Source organism: Lepus europaeus, chromosome 10 (genome assembly GCF_033115175.1).
Source record: "Lepus europaeus isolate LE1 chromosome 10, mLepTim1.pri, whole genome shotgun sequence".
Taxonomy (NCBI): domain Eukaryota; kingdom Metazoa; phylum Chordata; class Mammalia; order Lagomorpha; family Leporidae; genus Lepus; species Lepus europaeus.
Window position 1 is genome coordinate 41,007,027 of NC_084836.1, and position 27,507 is coordinate 41,034,533.

The 27,507-nt window shown below is 43.4% G+C and overlaps 1 protein-coding gene across 1 annotated transcript in view; it reads left to right on the forward strand.

The window, feature by feature from the left end:
- The first annotated feature begins 3,469 nt into the window (after nt 1-3,469).
- PAWR (pro-apoptotic WT1 regulator) overlaps nt 3,470-27,507 on the forward strand; it is a 117,084-nt gene continuing 93,046 nt past the window's right edge. The window contains exon 1 of the mRNA XM_062203162.1: nt 3,470-4,078. Within this exon, the coding sequence (XP_062059146.1) occupies nt 3,545-4,078 (534 nt within the window). The 5' untranslated portion in view covers nt 3,470-3,544. The remainder of the gene's footprint in view (nt 4,079-27,507) is intronic.

The window sequence follows — 27,507 nt, forward strand, 5'->3', positions numbered from 1 at the left end:
AATATATATTTGGGAATACTGAAAATGGTAGGCAAAAGGTACAACAAGTGATAATAATAAAACACAGCACATTGTACCTCAATAATTTCTTTCATCTATAGCTCCTAGGGCTCTTTATAGACTAATAATAACTACTCTGGTACTCATATACCTCCTTTTATCTAAGAATCTCAGGCTCTTTCGCAACACCCTCACAATGTAGGAAGTATTATTATCCCCATTTTATAAGTAAGTAAACAGAGGCCCAACAGTTAAGCAACTTGCTCCAAGTCACACAAGTCAATAGTAGCCAAAATTCCTGACTCAGAGTCTATTAATACTAAGAGAACTGATCTAGAGATGCAGTGTCAAAGTACGTGGCATAAGTGTTATCTTAGTTCATAACAAACCTATCCTCTTCAGGTGAATAGTGTATGTTCAGTATCTTGTCATTCTTTGCCTCCTCTACCAACCTACTTTTTTTAAAAAAAAATATTTTATTCATTTATTTGAGAGGCAGAGTTACAGGCAGAGAGAAGGAGAGACAGAGAAAGGTCACTGGTTCACTCCCCAAATGGCCCGGAGCTGGGCTGATCTGAAGCCAGAAGCTAAGAACTTCTTTCGGATCTCCTGCATGGGTGGAAGGTCCCAAGTACTTGGGCCATCTTCCACTGCTTTCCCAGGCCATAGCAGAGAGCTGCATTGGAAGAGGAGCAGCCAGGACTTGAACTGGTGCCCATATGAGATGCTGGCATGGCAGAGGCTTAACCTACTATGCCACAGTGCTGGCCTCAACCCACTTCTTAAAGATCAAGGATTCTAAACTATTTGATAGCCTGCTAACAATAGGACTGTTTACTGACTATATTTCTTGAACCAATAAAACTTCACATGCAGTGTCAATTCTTTTTAAATTTATATTATTTGTTTGAAAGGCAGAGTTACAGGGAGGAGAGAAAGAGAAAGAGAAAAAGAAAGAGAGATAAAGAGATCTTCCTTCAGCTGGTTTTCTCTCCACATGGCGGTGACTACTGGGGCTGGGCCAGGCCTAAAGCCAGAAGCTAAGAACTCTATCCTGGTCCCTCATATGAGTGGAAGGAGCCCGAGTGCTTGGGACACCTGCTGCTTTATCAGGTGCATTAGCAGGGAGCTGGATCAAAGTAGAGCAGCCAGGACATTACTTGGAGTTCACTCTGGATGCTGGCGTGGCAGATGGTGGCTTAACCTGCTGTAACACAACGTAGGTCCCATTTTCAATTCTAAAACCATGTGCTATTAGTGCTGATTTTGTAGTAAAGAAAACTGGAAGTTCAGATTTTTAAAACAATATCCTCAGGATAGCTCAGCTACTTAACGTGTTTGTATCCAGGCTTACTACAGTATATCCTTTTCCCACTGTATCTTGTGGTCCCTCCAAGAGAAAATCCTTTGATAAATTACAAAGCATGTTAATGCAAATATGTTTAATGCCCAATCTTCCAATCCTCCTCTCCCTTAAACTCAGAAATCAAAATAACGAATGCATAATTGAGAAATTTCAGGTGGCAAACCCATGTTGGTATCACCTAGGCAAACGGCCACTTCGCCTTTTAAACCTTTTCTCAAGGATTTTTCCAGATCTTTCTCCAGTTACGCATCTGATCACCTCAAGAGATCAAAGACCAGAACTATGCGACTTTCCCTCTGCAAAATACACAGCGTGTGAGTCACTTTGTTCTGTTCCCATTCCTGTGACAGGCGCACACTGCCTGCCCACCCACCAGGTGCCACCTGTGCTAAACGGGAATGCTAAGCAGGAAGACAGCCTTCGCGTTAGGTAAGGATGTGACTCAGGGCTGTCCTACAAAATGGAGACCTGGCATTTGTAACCTGCAACGCTCCCTCCTCTGCTGCTTGTCAGTGACAGCCCAGCCCACGCCGGCACAAATCCCAGATGACTTTCAGCACGGGGCAAAATTTTCCCTACGGCCAGTTAAGGATGGACAAGGAGAATCAGCGGCCCAGCTCATCTCAAGTCAGCATTAACACAGCTTTAGCACTTTGGTAGGGAGCATTGCTGGCTGAACTCACTTTCTGGAAAGAGCAGATGTCGAGACAGGGGTCAGAGGAAAATTCCGAATAAGATAGGGATCGCCCACACAATAAATACTCGAAGTAAGTTTTGCTTTTCTCCTGCAAGCCTAACACAATAGTACACCGATAATGCAGGGGGAGTAAGCCCCGTGTACCCAGGATTTTTAGGAGTTGCTGGGTTTGCTTCGATACCCGCCAGCCCAGAACATCTGAGAGTGGGCAGCGACGAGCAAAAGGGACGCATGGGGATTTCCCCAGACTGGCCAGTCAGGCCCTGAGTCATCCCAGGTCGATGGCACGTTCCTCCTCAGCCAAGCGGCCACTCAGGCTTTCCCGCGAACAACATGGTCCTGTACCGAAAAGTGAGAGCGGCGGGAGAGCGGAGCGCCGAACAGGCGCAGGGAGGAGCCGGGCGCGGAGAGCCGTCCCCAGCCCCGCGTCGCAGGCGCCGGGAGGCCGGCCGCCGCGAGCCGGCCGCCTCAGGAATGCGCCGTCGGACCCGCGGGCGGCCGCGGAGCGCGCAGGGAGGAGGGCGCGCGGCGGGCGGGCCGCGGCGCCGCGCACCTGAGCGCCGGGGGCGGGGCGGCGGCGGGCCCTACCCCCGGCTCCGAGGCGCGCCGCGCCCCCCGCGCTGCCTCGGCCCTTTCCGCCCGCGCTTCGGCGCCGCTCGGCTGCCCCCACCCCCCGCCTCTCCCTCCCCGCGAGCCTCGCACCGCCTCGGGACGGCGAGTGTGCCGGGGCTCGCTGCACGCGTCCGGGGAGCGCTCGGCGCTTTCGGCTCACCTGGACACCCGCTGCCAGCCCCGCGCCGCCTCGCCCGAGACGCCTCCGAGGTAAGGAGCTGCCCCGGCCGCCAAGCTCGGCTCGCGCACCCCATCCCCTCGCGGGGCTCGGCCGGACAGCTGGGTCCCCGCCCCGCTCCGCGAGCCGGCTCGGGGTGCGTTCCTCGCACAGAGTTTGGGGGCGTAGGCGGCGGGGATTCTGGACCTGCGGGGGCCGGGGCGAGGAGCCTGCGACCCGTCGGGCCGACAGGTGGCAGGGTCCGGCCGGGGTCGCCAGACCGCCGCAGACGCGGACTCCGGTGGGATGGGGCGGGCGGGCCGGCCGGGGGTGGGGTCAGCGCCTCTCTCCTCCCCGCGAGGGGCGGTGATCGTCCCGCCCGCGGGCTAGGTGCGTCGGAGAAACTTTGCAGGGTGGGGACGCGGTAGCCGCTGGCCGGCGGGACCGGTGGGCACGCTCTGGGGGGCTCCGCGCCGCGCGGTCGACGAGCAGCCCCTCCGGCCAGGCCGGGACCTGACGCTGCCCCTCTCCGCCCCCTTTGTGTTTCTCCTCAGACTCGCGGGCTGCGGGAGGAGCCGCGGTCGCCCCGCGCCCGGGGAGGGGGTCGTTCGCTCGCGTCCTCCTGGCCACGAGAAGGAAGGGGCGGCGGCGGCGGCGGCAGGAGCACGGGTGGACGGCCTGAGGTGCTAGCCCGACCGGCCCCTCTGGGAATATGGCGACCGGTGGCTACCGGGCCAGCGGCGGCCTCGGCGGCAGCACCACAGACTTCCTGGAGGAGTGGAAGGCGAAGCGCGAGAAGATGCGCGCCAAGCAGAACCCCCCGGGCTCGGCCGCCCCGGGCGGGGGCAGCAGCGACGCGGCCGGGAAGCCCCCGGTGGGGGCTCTGGCCACCTCGGCGGCCGCAGCGACGAGCGAGCTCAACAACAACCTCCCCGGCGGCTCGGCCGCACCTGCCGCCCCCGGCCCGGGAGGCGTGAACTGCGCCGTCGGCTCCGCAGGACTGAGCCGGGCGGCCCCGGGCCCGCGGCGCGCGGAGGAGGAGTCCCCCGGCCCCTCCGCCGTTCCCGCCGCCCCCGCCGCCGCGGGAGCTCCGCAGCCCCGGGGCGACGAGGAGGAGCCGGACGGCGCCCCGGAGAAGGGCAAGAGCTCGGGCCCCAGTGCCAGGAAAGGCAAGGGGCAGATCGAGAAGAGGAAGCTGCGGGAGAAGCGGCGCTCCACCGGCGTGGTCAACATCCCGGCGGCGGAGGTGAGCCGGGCGGGGCCGCGGCTGGTCCTGGACGGGCCGCCGCCGCCTCCGAGGTCTTCCTCCCGGGCCTCGGGGCCGGCGTGTTCCCGTGGCGACTCGTACTTCGTCTGCTTTCTCCCGAGTGAGGCAGCCAGAGGGTGATGGAGTTTTACTGGGAACCCAGCGCTTCCCGGGAAGTTCCCAAACCCAGAGTGGGACACGTGCTTTTCAGGCTTCCTGGCCAAGGTCTCAGACCCCGGGCCCCCCTTTACTACCTGGACCTGTTTGTGCCTCACCAGTTAGGAAAATTCATTCGTGATGATGACGACACCCTCTGGTTTCCCACGTGTCCTCCTCAACTTATCAGAGTTTATCTCTTCTGTCTGAACAGTGTTTACAAGCACCTGTAAAGGAAGTGTGGCCTTAGCATTAGCCAAGAGAGCTTTATCTTGTCGTGGACGCAAAGCCAAGTAGATCCAAAAGAACCTACGTACTATTTCATATTCTAACCAACTTTCTACTACGTAGTGTTCCCCAGTGTACATTTTTTTTTTTTCTGTGATGTTTAGGACGGTAGAGATGCTGTTTGCCCAGACTGTCTCTTCTTTAATGGAAGGCATTTGTGGTAGGCTTTTTTGTTGTTGTGATTGTTGTTATGTTTTTGTTTTGGTAGTTCTGAGCGGTCTCACGACATTTTTTGCAGGTAACAGCATCTTTTCCTTAGGGTGATAAAAAAATACCTGCTTAGTCACACTTCACTCTGCCTGAAACAAAACTAAGCAATTCGAAGCAGGTTTTGGTTACTTTCAGGAGTAGCTCACCGGTTTGGGGGAAGTGGTTCAGCTACCTTGTTTGACCCAAAGTAAGCTGCATCTTTCTCTTGTTGGCTCCTGAGATTCCACGTTTTTTCCCCCTTTTACTCCCCCGACCTTTTGATTTTCTCAACTTTGCAACCCAGTAAATAGCTATTACGAATTTACTAACCTTGTGGTTTAAGTGAAAGTACTGGCAGTCAGTTTGGCATATATCAAAAATATACAGATATTTAAGTATGAATATGATTTCCATGTCTGGAAAATTAGAGTGTCATTTCAGAGTGTATTTTTGTATGAGTGTTTCGAAAAGATTTTTATCAGCCAGCAGAACTGTCCTTTGCGGTTTGCTACTTGCGCAAAATATGTTATTCATTAAATTGCTTTAAAAGGAATTCGTGAAAGTGGTAATCAGATTTCCAGGGGTTTTTTTTTTTTTTTTTTTTTTTTTTTTTTGGGTTGTTGTTGAAGATTAAGGGGAATTTGAAGGCAAGGCTTTGGAAAGGCTGCATTCCTCAAGTTTATTTTTAAAATAGCTCATGGTCTAAATAAAAGAATTTGTCATTTTCAATCTTTTCTTCATTGTTCATCTGACAGGGGTCTTATTTTGGGAAATATCTTGGCAGATGGTAAACTGACTTTCTGTCTGGATGCTTCTGCTAAAAATTTTTCAAGTATTTAAGAAAAAAAGAGTAATGTTTTCTGGGGGAAATAAGTAGAGTGTATCTTGTGAGATCCTAAGAAACATCTTTTGTTAATACTTAGGTTTTGAGTAAGGGAATGTAGTGCTGAGAATGTAGATGACTCCCCACGACAATTGAGTCTAATACTCTGGAATGTTTTTTGTTTGGGTGTTGGCAATTCCTAAATTTAACCTTCCTTGAAAACAAACAACCGGGGGTACCATTTTTTGTCCTGGATTTTGAACCTTCAGTGGTAACTGTGACTCTGTCTGGTAATGTTTTGCTACAGTGTCTAATGAACAGACATACATCTTGAGTGCTCTGCCCCACATTTTCACTTTTTTGTAAAATCTTTCAGATTATTTAATAGTGGAAAAGTATAACTCCAAAGATGGGCCATTTTCCTTTCTTTAGATGGTTGCTCTTTAGAATTGTCAGTTATTTTTCTTAGTAGTTTCCACAGGGAGTATCTTGTGTAATGTAACTTTGTACTCCAAATTTTAAAAAGTTACATTGTATCTGAGAAATTTTTCATATATGAAAATACTGTAAAAGGATGAAAATCAGGGCTGGCACTGTGGCGTAATGGGTAAAGCTGCCTTCTGTGGTGCTGGCATCCCGTGTGGGTGCCTAAACAAGTCTTGGCTGCTCCACTTCAGATCCAGTTCCCTGCTACTGGCCTAGGAAAGCAGCACTGGAGGCACAAGTGCTTGGGCTCCTGCACCTGTGTGGGAGGCTTGGAAGAAGTTCCTGGCTCCTGGCTTTGGACTGGCCCAGCTCCTGCAATTGAGGCCATTTAGGGAATGAACCAGCAATGGAAGATTCTCTCTCTCTCTCTCTCTCTCTCTCTCTCTCTCTGCGACTCAAAAGTAGATTTGTATTTTATCCAATGTTAAGCAAGACTCTTCAGACAGTGTTCTCAGCCAACTTTATGCTAATAGATTAACATACAGGTGCTATGTACAGAGCCTGTTTTAGTGGTTGGTAAACATTAAACATCTCTATGACACATTCGTTTTGAGTGTCATTAACTTCTTTTATTAGTCACAGAGTATTATGTAATGTCATAAAAGTATTTGAAAGCAGCTAAAGATATCCAATCAGTCCCAGGTTTTTTTTTTTTTTTTTTTTTGGTTAAGATTTATTTATTTACTTGAAAGTCAGAGCTACACAGAAAAGGAGAGGCAGAGAGAGGGCTTCCATCTGCTGGTTTACTCCACAATTGGCCACAACGGCCGGAGCTGCGCCAGTGCAGAGCCAGGAGCTTCTTCATGGTCTCCCATGTGGGTGCAGGGGCCCAAGGACTTGGGCCATCTTCTGCTGCTTTCCCAGGCCATAGCAGAAAGTGGATCACAAGTGAGGCACCCGGGACTCAAACCAGTGCCCATATGAGATGCTGTCACTGCAGGCAGTGGCTTAACCCACTACACCACAGTGCCGGCCCCCAAATATAGTTTTAATAAGGAAGCAAATTATAACTGAAACTGGATGATAGGGGAAACCAAAGATGGGTACTGTGTGTGATGATTCTAATAGTCCACAAATCCAGAGGTTGTTTAATGAGATAAACTTTAGTTCTCATTTACTAAGAGTTTATTTTTTTGAAAAATAATTTTTTTGAGTTTTTGCATTTTTTTTCTTTTCTGGTAACAGCTTGTACTGCATAATTGGGATGTAATATATTTCCTTCCAGTAGTTTTTGTATGTTTATCCGATCATATTTGTCACATATCTGAGTTAAACACATTATCCTGAGCACTGGAAAAAGCAAGAAGAATAAGGAACAAGGTTATAATCTACGATGAAGCATAAGGCATAATTATGTGAAAAAACATAACTGCTGAGTTTACAGTTTAAAAGCCATTTTAATTCAGCATGTAACTAATTATATTAGAAATATTGTGTGTTTAGGGGAAAGAGTTGGGGACCAGTATTTGGTGCGGTGGTTAAGATGCTGCTAGGGACACCTGCAACCCTGAGTGCCTGGGTTCAAGTCCCAGCTCCGTTTCTGATCCAGCTTCCTGCTCATGTTTACCTTGAGAGGCAGCAGGTAATGGCTGAAGCCCTTGGATCCCTTCCACCTTAGTGGGAGACCCGGGTTGAGTAGTGGGCTCCTGGCTTCAGCCTGCCTCAGTCCTGGCTATTGTGGTCATCTGAGGAATGAACTAGCAGATTAAGATCTGTTCTCTCTGTCTCTGTGTGCGTGTGTCTGTGTTTCTGTCTTCTGCCTTTCAAATAAATAAATAAATCAAAATTTAAAAGGGAGAGATGATTGGACTGGGAGAACTTATTGAGGATGAGATTTCTTATATTTCAATACATGTATGCAATATGTATTATCCATATCAGGTTATACGTATCTACTTAAAACATCATTTCTTTATCTACTTAAAACATCATTTCTTTACTGTGAAAGCATTCAAAATCCTTTCTTCTACTTTTTTTCATTTGTTAATACAGTACATTATCAATATCTATAGTTGCCCTGGTGTAAAACAGAATGTCAGAACTTTTTACTCTTGTTTAACTGTAGCTTAGTACCTATCAGTTAACCCTTGCCCATCCTCCTTTCCCCCTGTTCTTCCTAGCTTCTAGTAACCACAATTATACACTCAACTTTTATGGAATCAGCTCAGATTCCACATGTAAGTGACATTGTGTGATACTTGTTTTTCTGTGGCTGGTTTGTCTTGCTTAACACAATGACTTCCAGTACCATCCATGTTGCAAATGATGATATTTCTGCTGATTTATGGCTAAATAGTATTCCATTGTGTGCATGCACTGTATTTTCTTTATCCATTTGTCACTTGATGTACACTTGGGTTGTTCCATTTCTTGGTTTTTGTGAATAGTACTGCTATAAACATGGGAAAGTAGACTGATTTTATTCCCCAATAGTGGAATTTTTGGATCGTATTTTTAGTTTCTTAAGAAATAGCCATACAAGTCCTGACTTGAGTCTTGTGTTTCTGTACCTGTGTATTTCCATATGTATCCTCACTGTATACATAACTGAATTGTATTTTGAGTGTTAGAATGAAGTAATTTTTTTAAAGATATATTTACTTATTTAAAAAGCAGAGTGGCAGAGAGAGAGAGATCTTCCATCCACAAGTTCATTCCCCAAATGACTGTAATGACTGGGGTTAGGCCAGGCCAAAGCTAGGAGCCTGTAACTCCATGTGAGTCTCTCACATGGATGATAGGGACGCAGGCACTTGGCCATTTGCAGCTTTCCCAGGCACATTTGCAGGAAGCTGGATCCGAAGCGATGCATCTGGGACTCAGTGTGGGGCGACATTACAGTCGGCTTAGCCTGCCATGCCACATTGCTGGTCCTTGCAGTGATTGTTAATTCTGGCAGCACATTGATATCATGTGAGGATCTATACAAATTTCTTATTATCTGAGAGGCAAAGAGACAGAGAAAGAGTGATCCCATGCACTGATTCATTCCCCCAGGTGCCTGTGATGTCAGGGCTGGGTGGACGCCGAGTCAGGAGTCAGGAACACAATCCAAGTCTGCCATAGGGATAGCAGGGGCCCAAGTACTTGAGCCATCATGGCTGCCTCCTGAGATCTGCGTTTGGAAGCTGAAGCCAGATGCTTTACAATGGGATGCAGGCGTCTTAAACAGTGTTTTAACTGCTAGGCCAGATACCCACCGTGATGTCAGGGTCTTAAGAAATTGTTCCTTCACAGTGATTCCTTGCTGTCTCCATTCCCCACTGCCACCCTGGGTCCCAGGCATTTGTACTTCTATAAGATCCGTTGGTGATTCTAAACTGAGTCAGGGTTAATAAATATTGAGCTGTGCTCTGAATATAGAAAGGGACATAGACTTGACCATAAAGTGCTCTCAGGTAGCATAAAGAAACAAGTATGGTGATTAAGTGTAGCCTTGTCCCTGGGCAAGGTACTGGACTCAAAAAGGAGAAATAGTAGATGAGGGTTTCCCAATTATACACCTGTTCTCAGAGTGTTTGTAAAGTTATTGCCATTGAGTATGGGTTAATTAATGGGCTGATGGAAATGGATACCATGGGAAATCTTTCAGTTGGTAGAAGTGGCACTGAAGTTTTGGGCTAAGAATAAAAATTAATTTATATTTAAAGTTTCTGTCTCTGGTGGTTGGCTAAAGTGCTTTATATACTGTCTTAATGCTGGTAGCAGTCTCGTGTGATAGTTAATCTTTATATCCTCATTTCCAGAGGAGAAAGTAAAATCTTAGAACTTGAATGATTCAAAATCACATGAATTATGCACAATTATTATATTTCAGTTTTAAAAATCACATAGAGAATGAGTGATAGAGCAATATTTGAAATATTCTTGCGGGTTTTTTTCTGTGTGTGTGTGAGAGAGACAGTGACAAAGAGAAAGACAGACAGACTAGGGAAAGGGAAGTTTTCAAATATACATATCTTGGGGCTGGTGCTATGGTGTAGCAGGTACCGCCACTGACTGCAGTGTCAGCATCCCATATGGGTACTCGTTCTAGTCCTGGCTGCTCCACTTCCCATCCAGCTCTCTGCTATGGTCTGAGAAAGCAGTGAAAGGTGACCCAAGTCCTTGGGCCTCTGCACCTGCCTGGTAGACCTGGAGGAAGCTCCTGGCTTCCAATTGGCTTAGCTCCGGCAGTTGCAACCATTTGGGGAGTAAACCAGCCGATGGAAGACTTCTCTCTCTGCCTGTGCCTCTCTGTAACTCTGCCTTACAAATAAATAAATACATTTTATTTTGCATTGTTTGGCATAGTTTCCTAAATTTCTTCCCATAACTTTTTATTAAAGGCAATTTTAAATAAACATTGCATAAGGAAAACATTGAAAATGTGAAATTAAATAGAACTTAAGGTCAGATTTGTAGGTCCAGAGATTGCTTCTTACCTATTAGAGTTAGCTTGTCAAAATGAACATAATTATAAATAAATTATTCATAAATATAAAATAGTAATATATAAATTCACAAGTGAAGTATAATTATAAATTATTTGTAATCTATAAATTTATAAATAAAAAGTTTTGTAAGTATAACTTAAAAAAGTTTGGCTGGTGGTCAGAAAATGTGGACTTTAATTTTATTTAAGGGGTATGTTGTCTGACAAGATAGGAAATAGTACCTACTCCAGAGTTGAAACTCAGGATGACAAAAGGGAAGGTAAAGGATCATTTAATAGAAAGCACCTTTATATGAGCACCTTTTAGGTCATTACTGTTCAGCGTATGCATTGACCATCATCCAGGACAAGTTCTACTTGGTAAACTTTATAAGTCCAGGTAAACCGAGGAATACCTTTGGTATCACCATTATGTTCCAGACTGTTGACCTTTCTGTGTTGGAGAAAATTCGAATGGGGTCGGTGTTGTGTAAACTCTGAGGCTATTTACTGATTAAGTCCAACTTTTCCTAAAGGTTTAAGCTCATTGATAAAGCAGATTAATATTATCAGAATTTACAATATAATGAGTGTTTTAAGCTGTGATGATTTTTTAAAAAAATATTTATTTATTTGAAAGGCAGAATTTTTACAGAGGCAGAAGCAGAGAGAGAGAGAGAGAGAGAGAGAGAGAGAGAGAATGGTCTTCCATCCACTGGTTCACTCACCAGATGGCCAAAACGGCCAGAGCTGAGCCAATCCAGAGCCAGGAGCTTCTTCCGGGTGTCCCAAGTAGGGCTGTCCTCTACTGTTTTCCCAGGCCATAGCAGATAGCTGGATGGGGAGTCGGCAGCCAGGACTTGAACTGGAGCCCATATGGGATGCTGGAACTGCAAGCTGTGGCTTTACCCACTATGCCACAGCACTGGCCCTGATGATTTTCTTATAAAAGTTATAATTACGTAATTAAAGTTATGGTGTAAGTAATGAGTGCCAAGGACTGTTCTAAGCACTTTACATTATTGGGACATTTAATTCTTACCATAGCACTAAAATGAGTCAAAGAGGCTAAGTTACATACTTGCCTGAAATCATACATGTAGTAGGAAGTAGTTTGCATTCACGGACTGATGCTTAATGATTCTTATTATACTTCATTCTTACTATATACTCAGTTTAAGAAGTAGATATTTTTGAGTTAAAAGGTGCTAGTGCAAATACTGTAGAAACTGAAATTAGTCTGCTCCACAGAAGACGGCGTGGTGGATTAATCCACTGGCAACCCGTATCAGATCTGCTGCTTCTGATCCAGCTCCCTGCTGATGCACCTGGGAAAGTAGCAGAAGATGGCCCAAGTGCATGGGCCCCTGCCATCCATGCAGGAGACCCAGATGGAGTCGTACTGTGCTCTTGGCTTCTGCCTGGCCCAGTCCTGGCACTTATGGCTGTTTGGGGAGCAACCAGCAGATTGAAGATCGCTCTCCGTTTTTGTCACTCTGCCTTTCAATCATTTTTTTCCCCAAAGAAACCTTTTATTTAACGAATACAAACTTCATGCATTTCATAAGTACAGCTTTAGGGATAGAGTGATTCTTCTCACCATACCTGCCCTCCCACCCACACCCCCACCCCTCCTCCACCTCTCCTATTCCCAGTCTTATTCTCCACTAACATCCATTTTCAATTAACTTTATACACAGAAGACCAACTCTGTACTAAGAGTTCAACAATTTGCACGGAGAAAAAAAAAGCCACAAACTGTTCCTCAACAGTCAAGACAAGAGCTGTTCAAAGTCATTGCATCTTAGAAGTTAATTTCACTTCCTTTTTTTAGATACTTAATTAACTTTAAACAAGCACCCAAGAAAGATACATCTTTTGCAAGCACTTAGACATAACTAAAACTTGTGAGGTGTAAGAATATCTTCCCCTTAATACATTAAAAGAAAGTCCTTGAGAATAAATTTTTATCGTTGATTAAGGAAGCACCTAAGAAAACAAGCAATGGAGTTGGACACTTAGGCATAACTAGAACTTATGAAACATAAGAATATCCTCCACTTGATACACTAAAATGAAATAAATCTTTGAGAACAGGTTTTACTGTTAACTATCATAATACAACTCTTTGAGGACAGAGGTTCTGCATGGGAAGTTAGTGCACAGTGACTCCTGATGTTAACTTAATGATAACACTCTTAGGTATGATGACAGTGATCACCTGAGGCTCTTGACATGCGCTGCCTAGGCTGTGGAAGCCTTTTGAATCCACACACTCCTTCAGTATTTAGAGAAGGGCATAAGCAAAGTAGAAGTCCTCTTTTCCCTTCAGAGAAAAGTACCTCTTTGTTTGATAACCACTTCTTTCCATTGGAGACTCACCACTACATGTCCTTCATGTAGGACAGTTTTTTGCCACAGTGTCTTGGCTTTCCATCAATCATTTTTTTAAAGATGAATAAAAAGGGGGCGTTAGTGGAAAACTTTGAGAACAGTAAACATAAATAGCATTTATATTCTTACTTAAAATTATTAACAAAACTCATGGCCTCATTATGGTTTTTTTTTTTTTTCTTTTTCCATTTTTCATTTATTTGAAAGAATTACAGAGAGGGAGAGGAGAGACAGAGAGAGAGGTCTTCCATCTGCTGGTTCACTCCCCAAATGGCTGCAGCGGCAGGATCTGGGCTGGTCTGGAGCCAGGCGCCAGGAGTTTCTTCTGGGTCTCCCACATGGGTACAGGGGCACAAGCATCTGGTCCATCCTCGACTGCATTCCCAGGTGCATTAGCAGGGAACTGGATCAGAAGTGGAGCAGCTGGGGCTTGAACTGGCATCCATATGGGATGCCGCCACTTCAGGTGGTGGCTTAACCTACTATGCCACAGTGCTGGCCCCCTATTTATGTTCTTTGTCATTTCTCTGTTGGTTTTTGGTACCTGTGATATAGGCCAGAAAATAATTACACTATTTCATAGTATGCTGATGTAATAATTTAAAAGTTTAAAATTATTGGCAAATACTATGTTTCAAAATTTTCAGTCCTTTTTAAAAATTGAGATGTTCATAAACTGTTAAATTCACCTTTTTAGGATATACAGTAAAATGGTTTTCAATATAGTCATTATGTTGTGTGCTAAATGCTTTTTTTGTATTTTCAGTTGAATTTTCATTATAATACTAGAACCTCTGTTACCTAAGTTTTAGCTTTCCAACCAGTAAAGTGCAATGATAGTCAAACCATGAGAAGTAATTAATTTAAAATAGTTTAATATGAACCTTTCCTACATTTCACAGAAAAAATGTTGTGGTAGAATCTCTTCAATTACAAGGTTTTTAAAACTTGGGCATCTGCTGCCGCTGAAGTTTGGTTTAAAGAGGTATTTAATTTGTGATACTTTTAATTTATTTTAACTTTTATATGTATCTCATGAAGATATGAAAATGTGTTGTCTAAACATTTGGGAACATTGGTTTAAAGTTTAAAGCATGACATTTTTTTAAAAAAATATGATTTATTTTATTTATTTGGAAGGTAGAATTACAGAGAGGCGGGTAGGGGGGTGTCTTCCATCCGCTGGTTCACTCGCCAGATGGCCATAGTGGCCAGAGCTGCGCTGATCCGAAGCCAGGAGCTTTTTCCAGGTCTGCCACGCAAGGGCGAGGGCCAAAGGACTTGGACCATCTGCTGCTGCTTCCCCAGGCCATAGCAGAGAGCTGAATCAGAAGTGGAGTGGCTGGTACTCGAACTGGTGCCCATATGGGATGCCGGTACTGCAGGTAGCTGCTTTACTCACTATGCCACAGCTCAATTTCTTAACGGTGTTGTTTACTTTGCCAGTTAGTTTCATTGCTGAGTTCCTGTTTCTTATTGAAATTGATCTCTTGAAGGTAGCTTGGAACCTCCTGGCTGCCAAGCATAGCAGTTTCTTTTCTGATTTCATCCTTTCTGACTTCTCTCTAGCACATGCCCTGACCATTCCTCTCCTTTGCATGCTGCAGCATTTTTGTGACTCTTTTAGTTGGTTTATTCAGAACCATTTGAGTGTCTGTTCTGTGCCTCAAACCTAGTAATAACAATGATATTCAACAGAATTGAAGGAACTTGTGGTCTTCCTTCTGTCAGAGAAAAAGATAACAAGTAATTACAACGAGGTACCATAATAACTGTGATGGAGAAAACAAAGTATTGAACTAGCACAGAAAAAGGGTCACTAATTACTTGAATTCTTTATATAAGATGTGGTGATATTGTGCCCTAGGTCTTATTTGGTAAGAAGGTTCTTCCAAATGGAGAAGGGGACACAGTAACATTCTAGGTAGCGCAGGTGGCATGTGCAAAGGCACAGAGCTGGGAAATAATAGTTTTATGTTGTCTGCTGCATGCCGAGCACTATGCAGCATGCTTTGCAGGTGTTATTTGTAATCTTCAGTACTTATCGTTTTACTAGATGAGGAAGTTGAGCCTCAAAGACTCTCTCAAAGGCCTTACTGGCAGAACGTGGCTCTGACTTCAATGTGTTTGTGTGCCAGTGACCAAACATTGGTTATCATTGTCAGAAGTAAGCAGGATATGTTCTAACATTGGAAACTGATGTGCGGAGAATTCATGGTGGGGAGTGAATGGATTACAGTTATTATATGAACCAATCGTGATGGATTCCAATGTCACCCTGAGGAATTCATACTTTATTTTGCTGTCCTTTGTTAGTATTGTTGACTGGATGTCTCCTTCCTCTGTCCATACCTGCTTATACAACAACTCTCACAGCTTTAGAGAGGAAAAAGTCTTGCCTGCCTAGTTTGAAGTCATTAACTTGATTTTCTTCTTCAGAGAGAATATTCTATTCAAAAGTAGTAAACCACATAAAATGCTGTGAAAATAATATACACATAGTAGAATAAGTCGATTCTAATTTCCTCAGGGGTTAAAAATAAATTGGAGGATAGAATCTAAACAAAGTTATACCAGCTGATTTCTTTTGCTATGAGAATACTAATGAATACATTTGTGAGTAGCTTTTTCAGACAGGGCCAGAGCCAAGTGGAGATAGGGATCTCTGGTTGTATTAAATTGCCAGTCTGATCTGAGTGTATATAACGGGAGAAGTTTATAGCTTACTGTTGTCCCTGAGCCCTGCACTTGATATAAAAATAGATACTTATTCTCTGGCTCTTGCAGTTCATCTTGGAATACAGATGGTTGGAATACAAGTGCTAAAAGATGGGCATTGCCATTGAATCTTTTTCCACATGTTACTTGTTTGACTTCTACAAACGTTTCTCCCTCTATCGTTCCCTAAATATGATAGAGGAACTGAAGTGAATCTCCAAACCATGTTTTAAGAATACTGTTTTTTTGATTGAAAGTGATTCTTTCATATTGGAAAAAATTTAAAGTTATGTAGCAAAAACCAGGCCTATGCAAAAATCAGCTGCCAATTACAGTTTATAAATTTATTACATTGTCTTCCATTTTTATCTGTTTGGATTTTATGCTACTTACATTTTAAAAAATGTTTATTTTCATCTACTTGAAAGGCTGAACTAGAGAGGAGTTGGAGTGGACAGAGAATGATCCTCCATCTGCTGATTCACTCCCCAAATGCCCATATATCCAGGGCTGGTCAAGCCAAAGCCAGGAGCCCAGAAATCCACTCCATATGAGTAGAAGGGGTCCAGGCGCTTGAATCATCATCCAGCACCTCCCAGGTTGCATTTAGCTGCAAGCTTGAGAAAAAGCTGCGCAACAATGCCAGTCTCTCTAGGTATACTTTTATAAACCACCTTTAAGCTTGACATTGTATCATGAATATTATTTTATGCTAAACGGTTTCTGGAAGCAGGTATGTTAATTATAATTTTTTTGTTGTGTTAACATTGTTCCTACTGTCCATTGATAACTATTACTTTATAATTTTAATACAATAATTCTGATTATTTTTAGGCATACAAATATAAATGAATATATATATACAGAAAATTAACCATTATGTTAATAGCATTAAAACCTTTTTGTCAGTGCTGTGTAAGCATCTTTACATATCAAGAAGTGTATAACTCTGTTGTTTTTAATGACTGCAGAATGTTCCATAAATAGAATGCTCTAATACAGCCACTGTACATTTACTGTCTTGTTAGTGCTGTTACATATTAGATGCTACACAAGGCCTCTGGACATTTAAGTAGCTGTACCTAAGCTATATCAGCATTGCCAGGATTTGGACTGACTCATGACTTGTTCTTCAGTAATTTTTTATCTAATTTGGAAGAAAAGAGATACGATATTTCTGCAACATTAAATTATATGGTTTATAAAATGTGAAATGTTAAACCATAATGATAATACAGAGTCGTGGGAGGTCCCTAGAATACAAAATGATACAGAAAATTTTGTGGAAGGAATGTGAGATTTGAGCTAGATCTCGAAGGACTTAGAAAATGGACAGATGAAGAGAGGGGTTATTTTAGGCTATAGGAGTGAAGTGGGCAGAGATACCGAGGTGAGAATTAGCAATCTGATTAGAATAGAATATTTATACTGGGAAATAATTTTAGGTAAAACTGAGGAAGCAGAATTGTGAAGGTCCTTAATAACCAGGTTGCAAATTTTATGCTTGATGTGTCAGGTTACAGAAGAGCTTGAGCTGTGTATGTTTATATTGTGAGAGCAGGATTTTATTTACTTATTTTTAAAGATTTATGTATTTATTTGAAAGTTACAGAGAGAGACAGAGATATCTTCCATCTGCTGGTTCACCACCCAAATGGCCACAACAGCCAGGCCTGGGCTAGGATGAAGCCAGGAGCTAGAAGCTGCTTCTTGGTCTCCAATGTGGGTGCAGGGGTCCAAGCACTGGGCCATTCTCCTATTTTCCCAGGCATGTTAGCAGGGAGCTGGATCAGAAGAAGAGCAGCTGTGATTTGAACTGTTGGTCATAGGGGATGCTGGCATCATAGGCAGTGGCTTTACCTGCTATACCATAGCCCAGCCCCAGAGAGCAGGATTTTAATAAGATCAGCTGTTTGGCAGTAATATACTGATGAGATCAGAAGAAGGAGAGAGCAGGGGGAAGGGGATTTGTTTGGAGGTTGTCACATGCACACTCAGTTGGGGATACCTTGTATGTGAAACTATTAGAGCACTAGAGTAGAATACAGTTTATTAATGATGTTCTGTTTTATGCTTTTAATTTTTTTTTTAAACTTATTTGAAAGGCAGAGTTACAGAAAGAGAGAGAAAGAGAAATCTTGCATCTGCTTGTTCACTCCCCAAATGGATGCAATGGCCAGGTGTGGGCTGAGCCAAACCCAGAAGCGCAGAGCTTCTTCCAAGACTCCCATGTGGGTGACAGGGGCCTAAACACGTGGACTATCTTCTGCTACTTTCCCAAGTACATTAGCAGGGAGCAGGACTGGGAAATGGGATATCTGGGACTTGAACTGATACCCAGATGGCTTAACCTGCTATGCCACAACATCGGCCCCTGTTTTATGTTTCTTTAACTGGAGGACATTAGAGAATTTACTATTTTATTGAGTCGTGTAATAATTTCAGAGACATCGCTTACACCACAAGTTGGTTTTAAAATATTTTATTATTTTGAGTGAAAGAAAGTATGTGTATTTCTTTTTTAAAAAAAAGATTTATGTATTTATTTGAGAGGTGGAGTTAGGGGAGAGAAAGAGAGAGAAAGAGAGAGAGAGAGAGGGAGAGGTCTTCCATCTGCTGGTTCACTGAGCTGGGCCAATCTGAAGCCAGAAGCCAGGAGCTTCCTCCGGGCCTCCCATGTGGGTGCAGGGGCTCAAAGACTTGGGCCATCTTCCGCTGCTTTCCCAGGCCATAGCAGAGAGCTGGATCAGAAGCAGAACAGCCAGGAATCAAACCCTTGCCCGTGTGGGATGCTGATACTAAAGGAAACAGCTTTACCTGGTATACCGTGGCGCTAGCCCTGGTGTTGGTATTTCATAATAAACATTAATAAGATACATTTATGTGCTTAAAAGGCCTGGCACCATTTTCAGTGTTTATGTGTGTTAACTCTTTAAATCTTTAGAAAAACTGGAGGGCTCTTTATGTCATCTTTCTGTGTTGCCATAATGATGTTCATGAATGACCTGGCCGAGGCTCTTGAGATCATCAGCAAGGCTGAAAATATAGGCAAATGCCAGGTTTTTATCAGGCCACGCTCCAGAGTCATTGCCAGGTTTCTTTTTTATTTATTTTTTTTAAAAAGATGTATGTATTTACTTGAAAGTCAGAATGAGAGAGAGAGAGAGAGAGAGAGGTTCCATCCGCTGGTTCATTCCCCAAATGGCCACAATGGCCAGGGCTGGGCCAGGCCGAAGACAGGAGCCACAACAGCCAGGCCTGGGCTAGGATGAAGCCAGGAGCTAGAAGCTGCTTCTTGGTCTCCAGTGTGGGTGCAGGGGTCCAAGCACTGGGCCATTCTCCTATTTTCCCAGGCATGTTAGCAGGGAGCTGGATCAGAAGAAGAGCAGCTGTGATTTGAACTGTTGGTCATAGGGGATGCTGGCATCATAGGCAGTGGCTTTACCTGCTATACCATAGCCCAGCCCCAGAGAGCAGGATTTTAATAAGATCAGCTGTTTGGCAGTGATATACTGATGAGATCAGAAGAAGGAGAGAGCAGGGGGAAGGGGATTTGTTTGGAGGTTGTCACATGCACACTCAGGGCCAGGAGCCCCTTCTGGGTCTCCCGCATGGGTGTAGGGCCCCCAGCGCTTGGGCTATCCTCTGCTGCTTTCCCAGGCACATTAGCAGAGAGCTGGATTGAAAGTGGAGCAACCGGGACTTGAACTGTTGCCCATGTGGAATGCTGGTGCTGCAGATGATGGCTTAACCTGCTGCACCACAGCACCAGCACCACATTATCAGGTTTCTTAACTGTTATGATGAAGCATTGTTGTATTTGTGAATGTGAAATTGTTGATGATCACAGAGCTGTGAGAATTGTTGTGAACCATAGGCAGGTTAAACAAGTGTAGAGTGATCAGCCCTAGAGTTGATGTGCAATCAGAAAAGGTGGAAAATGGCAGAACAATCTGCTCCCATAGTGCCAGTTTGGTTTTATTGTACTCACAACCTCAGCTGTCATCAAGGACCATGAAGAAGCAGGACAAAAACACAGAAGATGGAAAATCTTGAGATTCTTTTTCTAGGGATATAATACATACATGCAAATAAAAGTCTCAGTGGACCAAAAATAAAAAACAAAACAACCGTATGGAAGTCTATGCTACCAGTCCTTTTGTACAGATGAGGAAGGCGAGGCACGTAGAACATAAGCCGTGCTGGGGTTCCCATTCGATGGTTTGGTTGCCGACTTTGCTTTGCCTTTACTCTTGAGTTTTTCCCCACTGTGTTTCCAACTTCATAATAGGGTTATATCATCTTTTAGTGCTAGCCTGAGCAAAGCTGACATCTTTATTATATTAAGCTTGCTTTCAGGATTTTCATCATTTTTGAGTCTTTTCTGCTTGTTCTGATGTAAAAGCTACCTGAGAGGGAAGAGTAAGTTGGGTTTTATTTTTCTCTAAAGGGAAGTGGTTTTTAATACCTAGGAAAACTAAAAGCTTGATTTATAATGGTTCATCCATTTGTAGATAATCTAAAGTAAATTATATTAAAGATCTGAAAAAAAAAGTAAAGTATTCAAGAAACAAAGAGAGAAAGGGACAGAGAAAGCTTCTCAAAATGCCTGCAAGACTAGGATCTCAGTCAGGCCAAAGCCAGGAGCAAGGAATGCAATCCCGGTCTCCCACGTGGGTAGTAAACATTCAGCCACTTGAGTCATCACCCTGCTTTCCGAAGTCTGTATTGGCAAGAAGCTACTGGGACGTGTAGCTGGTAATTGATCCAGTGCTCCCATGGGGTTTGCAGGCATCTTTTTTTTTTTAATCAATTAATTTATTTGAAAGTCAGAGATACACAGAGAGAGAAGGAGAGGCAGAGAGAGAAAGGTCTTCCATCCTGCTGGTTCACTCCCCAGTTGGCCGTAATGGCCGAAGCTACGCCAATCAGGAGCCAGGAGCTTCCTCCGGATCTTCCCACATGGTTGCAGGGGCCCAAGGACTTGGGCCATCTTCTGCTGCTTTCCCAGGCCACAGCTGGATTGGAAGTGGAGCAGATGGGACTAGAACTGGCACCCATATGGAATGCTGGCACTGCAGGCGGCAGCTTTACCTGCATGTCATAGCACCAGCCCCATGCAGGCAGCTTTTTTTTTTTTTTAAGATTCATTTTATTTATTCGAAAGACAGAGTTACAGAGAGAGGTAGAGACAGAGAGAGGTCTTCCATCTGCTGGCTCACTCTCCAGATGGCCACAACGTCTGGAGCTGCGCCGATCCAAAGCCAGGAGCCAGGAGCAGAGCTGGGACTTGAACCCAGGTACTCTGATAAAGGATGTTAAGTGTCCCAAGCCTTGTCTTTTTTTTTTTTTTTTTTTTTTTTTTTTGACAGGCAGAGTGGATAGTGAGAGAGACAGAGAGAAAGGTCTTCCTTTTTGCCGTTGGTTCACCCTCCAATGGCCGCTGCAGCCGGCGCATCTCGCTGATCCGAAGCCAGGAGCCAGGTGCTTCTCCTGGTCTTCCATGTGGGTGCAGGGCCCAAGGACTTGGGCCATCCTCCACTGCCTTCCCGGGCCATAGCAGAGAGCTGGCCTGAAGAGGGGCATCCGGGATAGAATCCGGCGCCCAACCGGGACTAGAACCCAGTGTGCCAGCGCCGCAAGGTGGAGGATTAGCCTGTTAAGCCACGGCGCCGGCTCCCAAGCCTTGTCTTAACCACAATGCCAAATGTCTATCCTTATAATCATTGAGTCTCTTCTGTATATATGTAATGTTGATTATTTTTATGCTAGGCATTGTTCTTAAGTCTGTTATGTATTCATTTATTATCTTTGTCAATTATGTATATTAGAAACTATTATTTTTTATATTCCCTATATTAAAGAAACTGAACAATATACCATAATGAAAATCTTGCCCAGAATAATAAGAATTACATACTATAACCACGTATGACTTATTCCAGGTAAAGCTGGTTTAATATTTGAAAATTTGTTAATACCATCCATCACATCAGCAGGTTAAAGGAAAAAAAACATAGGTACAGGAAAAGCATTTGAGAAAATCCAACAGCCATTTATGATGAAATAAGCAAGGAATAGAAACTTCCTCAATTTGATCAGATCAGTTATTCAATAAGCTATGCCAAAGCTCTAAGGGGAATTCCAAAAGAGGGGCCCTGAAAGTATTTTTTAATATATTTTTATAAGTTGTGTACAGCTTTTTAACCTAGTAGGATATATCTGCATTAAAATATTACAGTTACTTTTGTCACATAGCTTTTTAGTTCAGATTTATAGTTTCTATGTGGTTTTCCACATGTATTTTATTATGTATTATAAATTGTATACGACTTTATAAGGTACACCTAAATGAGAAGATGCTGTTTATGTGATATGTAGGATATCATTTGTGTTTAATGTAAGATATGTCTACATTAAAATATTACAGTTACTTTTGTCACATAACTTTTTAGTTCAGATTTGTAGTTTCTGTGTGGTTTTCCACAAAATATCTGATCAGATGTTTTCCAAAAGAAACAAATCAAAATCTGTGACTTTCCAGAGATCTTTAGAAAGGAATGCCTTTTATTTATTTATTTATTTTTAGATTTTTATTTATTTATTTGAGAGGCAGAGTTACAGTGAGAGGGAGAGACAAGACAGAAAGGTCTTCCATTGCTGGCTAACTCCCCAAATGACCACAAGGGCTGGAGCTGAGCCGATCCAAAGCAAGGAACCTGCAGCTTCTTCCAGGTTTCCCACAAGGATACAGGGGCCAAAGCTCTTGGGCCATCTTCTGCTGCTTTCCCAGGCCATAGCAGAGAGCTGGGTCGGAAGAGGAGCAGCCGGGACTAGAACCTGTGCCTATATTGGATGCTGGTGCCCCAGGCAGAGGATTAAACTACTGTGCCACAGTATTGGCCCCAGAATGCTTATTTTTTATTGATTCAGTGAAATGTCAGAGGGCCTGGCATCTGAAGCTCAGATGTCTTCTCTCTGCCTAACTTTATCTCCAGATAGCTGCTTCCACCAAAACTATGTAGAACAGGGGCCGGAGCTGTGGCCCAGCCAGTTAAAGCCCCAGCCTACATCACTGGCAACCCGTATAGGTACCAGTTCAAGACCTGGCTGCTCCACTTCTGATTCAGCTCCCTGCTAATGCTCCTGGGAAAGCAGAGGGGAATGGCCCAAGTCTTTGAGCCCCTGTAACCACGTGGGAGACCTGGAAGAATCTCCTGGATCCTGGTTTTGAATTGGCTCATCTCTGGCCATTGCGACCATTTGAAGAGTGAACCAGCAGATAGAAGATCCCTCCCCCCACCTCTGCCTCTGCCTCTGCCTCTGCTCCTGCCCCTACCCCTGCCCCTACCTCTATCCCAACCTCTACCCCACCCCTACCCCTACCCATACCCATACCCATACCCCTACCTCTCTCTGTAACTCTGTCTTTCAAATAAATAAAATAAATCTTTTTTTAAAAAAAAAAAGTATGTAGAACATAAGGCCTGTGTTTCCAGAGTATTGATTGAAACCTTTCTTGTGTTGATGAAATCTGTGTGTGTGATTCTCTGAGAGAAAGGGATTCGATCTTAAAATTTGAAGTTTGTGGAATATTTTAGTTTGCAAACTGTACAAAGAAAACGGATTTCAGTTACATTCCCAACAGTGCATTTTGTTAAACTTTAAAACAGTTACCATACAAGTAACCTTGGGCTTTTGCTGAGTTGGAAATGATTATTTGAATATAAGGTTTTCCTTTTGTAAGCTAGATTTTCCTTGAGTTCATTCTCTTACTATCCTCAATGTGAGCTCATTGTTTGCCATGCAAGATTAAAGTTCATTAACAATGTGGCAAATTTGTCCTGATAGGGAAATGATTTCATTAATTTATAAACTTGTTTTCTCCTGGAGTTTCCTCAGAAATGACAACATCTTGAGGTACAGTTAAAATTTGGAGTTCAACTTCCCTTTCTCTCTTGTGAACTACAGTTTTAATATACTCCTTTAATATTTATTTATTTCAAGGCAGAGTGAAAGGGTCAGGGGAGGATGGTAGAGGGGAGAAGAGGTCTTCCATCAGCTGGTTCACTCCCAAAGTGGCTTTAGTGGTCAGGGCTGGGTGAAGCCAAAGTCAGGAGCCATGTTGGTGGCAGGGGCCCTAATCCTGGAGCCATCCTACACTGCCTTTCCAGGAGCATCAGCAGGGAGCTGAATGGTTCCATAGCTGAAACTCGAACCAGCACATCAGATACGGGATACTGTGTCAAAAGTAGCAGCTTAATTTGCTTCACAATACTGACCTCAGTTTTAATATTTAATACTAGAAATGTTTTGGTGGGGGGCAGGGACCGGCCACCACTGTGGCTTAGTGGGTAAAGCCGTTGCCTGCAGTACCAACCTACCTAATGGGTGCCGGTTCGAGTTCTGGCTGCTCCACTTTCCAGCTCTCTGTTATAGCCTGGGAAAGGGGTAGATGGCCCAAGTCACTGGGCCCTGCACCATGTGGGAGACGACCAGTAAGAAGCTCCTGGCATCTGGCTGCAAATCGGCATGGCTCCAGTTATTGTTGCTATCTGGGGAATAAATCAGTGGATGGAAGACCTCTCTCTTTCTGCCTCTGCCTCTCTGTAACTCACCCTTTCAAATAAATAAATGTCTTTAAAAAAAAAAGTCTACTGGGGCTGGCGCTGTGGCATAGTGGTTAAAAGTGCCACCTGCAGTGCCAGCATTCCATATTGACACCAGTTTGAGTCCTGGCTGCTCCACTTCCAATCCAGCTCTCTGCTGTGGCCTGGGAAAGCAGTAGAAGATGGCCAAGTGCTTGTGCCCTTGCACCTATGTGGGAGACCCAGAAGAAGCTCCTGGCTCCTGGCTTTGGATTGGCCCAGCTCCAGCCATTGCACATTTGGGAAGTGAATCGCCAGATGGAAGACCTCTCTCTCTCTTCTCTCTTCTCTGTAATTCTGCCTTTAAAATAATAAATAAATAAATAAGTCTTTTTTAAAAAAGAAAAAATGTCTATCAAAAAATGTGTGTGAGCCTGAGTCTGTTACCTTCCTATGCACATGACTCCCATTGCACCGTCTGCTGTCTCAGGAAACCTCATTACTATCTGTTAAGCCAATGAAATTTTTCAGGATGAGTTCAAATAAGGGATACTTTTGCATTTTGAAACTTCACAGAAACTGTGAAGTTCTTCACAGTTATGAAGATTTTTCATTCTAACAAATTTTATCTGAGAAAAAGAAAAAAATACTAATGGATTTAAAGTATTTAAATGCTAATAAAATACTAATTAGTGTTTAAATACTAATATAAGATGGGTATTCTCAAGGTAAAAAACAGATCACTTGTTTGATTTTATCTTGGTACCAGGAACAGCTTTGATTTTTTTTTTTTAAGTTTTGCTTTTTAAAGTTTGCATTACTTGATTTTATGATAATCTTCAAAAATACAGATAAACAAACGAAGGCTTTTGGTAATTTAGTAACTTTATTTGCATTTTTCTTTTGGACTGTGCATTCTTCATAATTTTTTTGGTGTTGTACCTGTTGACATTTTTAAAAATGGGAAAAAGCAATAAAAGTTTGCTGTGGTATAAGGAATGAACAGTGTGATTAACAACTTTATTTCTTTTGTTATTTCAGACTCCCATCTTTAGCATTTTGTGCACACATAGATTGAAAATACTGATAATGTTTCTTAGAAAAGCAATACATTAAAAACAGAAAAAAACCAATTACCCATGTATAAATAATTCAGCAGTTTGAATATTTTTCCACATATCAGGTTTTTTTTTAGCAAATTTTTGAAAGTTACTCAGGATAGATGATCAAGATATTTGTTAGTTTCTTGCCTTGGAGCACTTGGAATGAAGCATAATTTAAGATTATTATTAGAAGGGAAGATACTATTTAAATGGTTTCTTACTTATTTGAGTTATGTGGATACAATGACCATATTTCTCAATCTGGTAATCAGATAGAATCTGATGACAACATAGGAAATTTGGAGTGTGAATGGTTTGAGAGCAGAAATGGCTTTATTCCATGGTATGGCTTACTTTTACCTTCAATGCCTCTGTGATTCATAAATTTATTCACATTACTTTTTTTTTTTTAAGTTCTTTTAAGATCATTGTGTAGAAACCCTCAATTTACATGCCTGATCCTACATAACCTGCATTATATGGGGAATCTTAGGCATGACTGAAGGCAGCAATTTTAGGGCTGAGATTCTAGTATTTCAAGGACTGAAACATTCAAAACCAAAATGTAAGGACTTATCAAAGATTCTCATGTATCTGATATAGAAAAAGATGGGTGAAATTATATTAAAATGTATTTTGTACTTCTTTCCTCTGTCTTTGTTTGCTTTGAACTATTCCTTGATTTCACCATCTGGGCTGTGATAACAAACAGTCAGAAGTGCACATGTGTAAGATACTTGTACAAGTATTTATTTAATTGGGATAAGAGTATTTCCTAATGTGAACTCCCCAACTTGCTGTCTGGTCCATTTCCTTGTATTTGTCTTTTTTTTTTTTTTTAAAGATTTTTATTTATTCATTTGAAAGGCAGAGTTACAAAGAGCCGGGGTGGGGGTTCTTCCATCTGCTGGCTCACTCCCTCGATGGCCACAATGGCTGGAGGTGTGCTGATCTGAAGCAAGGAAACAGGGGCCCAATGACTTGGGCCATCTTCTAGTGCTTTCCCAGGCTATAGCAGAGAGCTGATCAGAAGTGGAGCAGCCAGGACTCAAACCAGTACCCATATAGTATGCTGGCACTGCAGGTGGCGGCTTTACGCACTACGCCACAGTACCGTCCCCAATGTTCCTTTATGTATATATAAATATATATATATATTTACTATGTTGTTTTATATATATACATATATATATATGAATATGAAAGGCAGGGTGACAGAGAGGAAGATCTTCCATCCTCTGATTCACTCCCCTGATGGCTACAACAACTAAGACTAAACCAGCAAAGTCAGGGGTCAGAAACTCCATCTTGGTCTCCCACATGGATGTCAGGGGCCCAAAGGCCATCTTCCGCAGCCTTCCCAGGTGAATTAGCAGGGAACTGGATTGGAATCCAAACAGCCAGGATTAAATTGGAGCTTCTGTATGGGGTGTTGGCATCACAGTTGATGGCTTCTGTGCCACAACATCAGCCCCTAACCTTCCTTTCTTAGCAGATTTTGTTTTGTTTTCACTGTGTTGGAAGTGAATAGGTTAGAAGATGCTGGAATGCCAAAGACAAACTACTCAGGGCTGCTTTGTGAGGCAGAAGCACCACCTCATTAAACAACTTAGTGAGGGGAAACACTGGTTTTAATGCTTGTAGGCTTAAGAGAAAATGAGGGACCGGCGCTGTGGCATAGTGGGCTAAGCCTCCAACTGCAGCACTGGAATCCCATGTAGGTGCCGGTTCAAGTCCCTGCTGCTTCTCTTCTGATCCAGCTCTCTGCTGTGGCCTGGGGAAGCAGTGGAAGATGACCCAAGTGCTTGGGCCCCCACTCCCTTGTGGGAGACCCCAAGGAGGCTCCTGGCTCCTGGCTTCAGATTGGCTCAGTTCTGGCTGTTGCGACCACCTAGGAGGCATTGAACTAGCGGATTGAAGACCTTTCTCCCTGTCTCTCTCTCTGTCTCTGTCTCTCTGTCTGTAACTCTACCTCTTAAATAAATAAATAAACATAAAAAAGTAAAAAAATAAAAAGGTAAATGATTTGGAGTTGGCACTGTGCAGCAAATTAAGTCATAGCCTGCAACTCTCATGCCATATGAGTTCTGGTTCCAGTCCAGCTCCCTGCCAATGTGTCTGGGAAAGTAGTCCTCCCTGCGTGGACCCTTGCCAATCATGTAAGAGACTCGGATGGAGTTCCCGGCTCCTGGCTCCAGCTTCATCCAGCCCAAGCTGATGCAGCCATAGCAGATAAAAGATTCTCTCTCCCTCTCCCTCTCCCTCTCCCT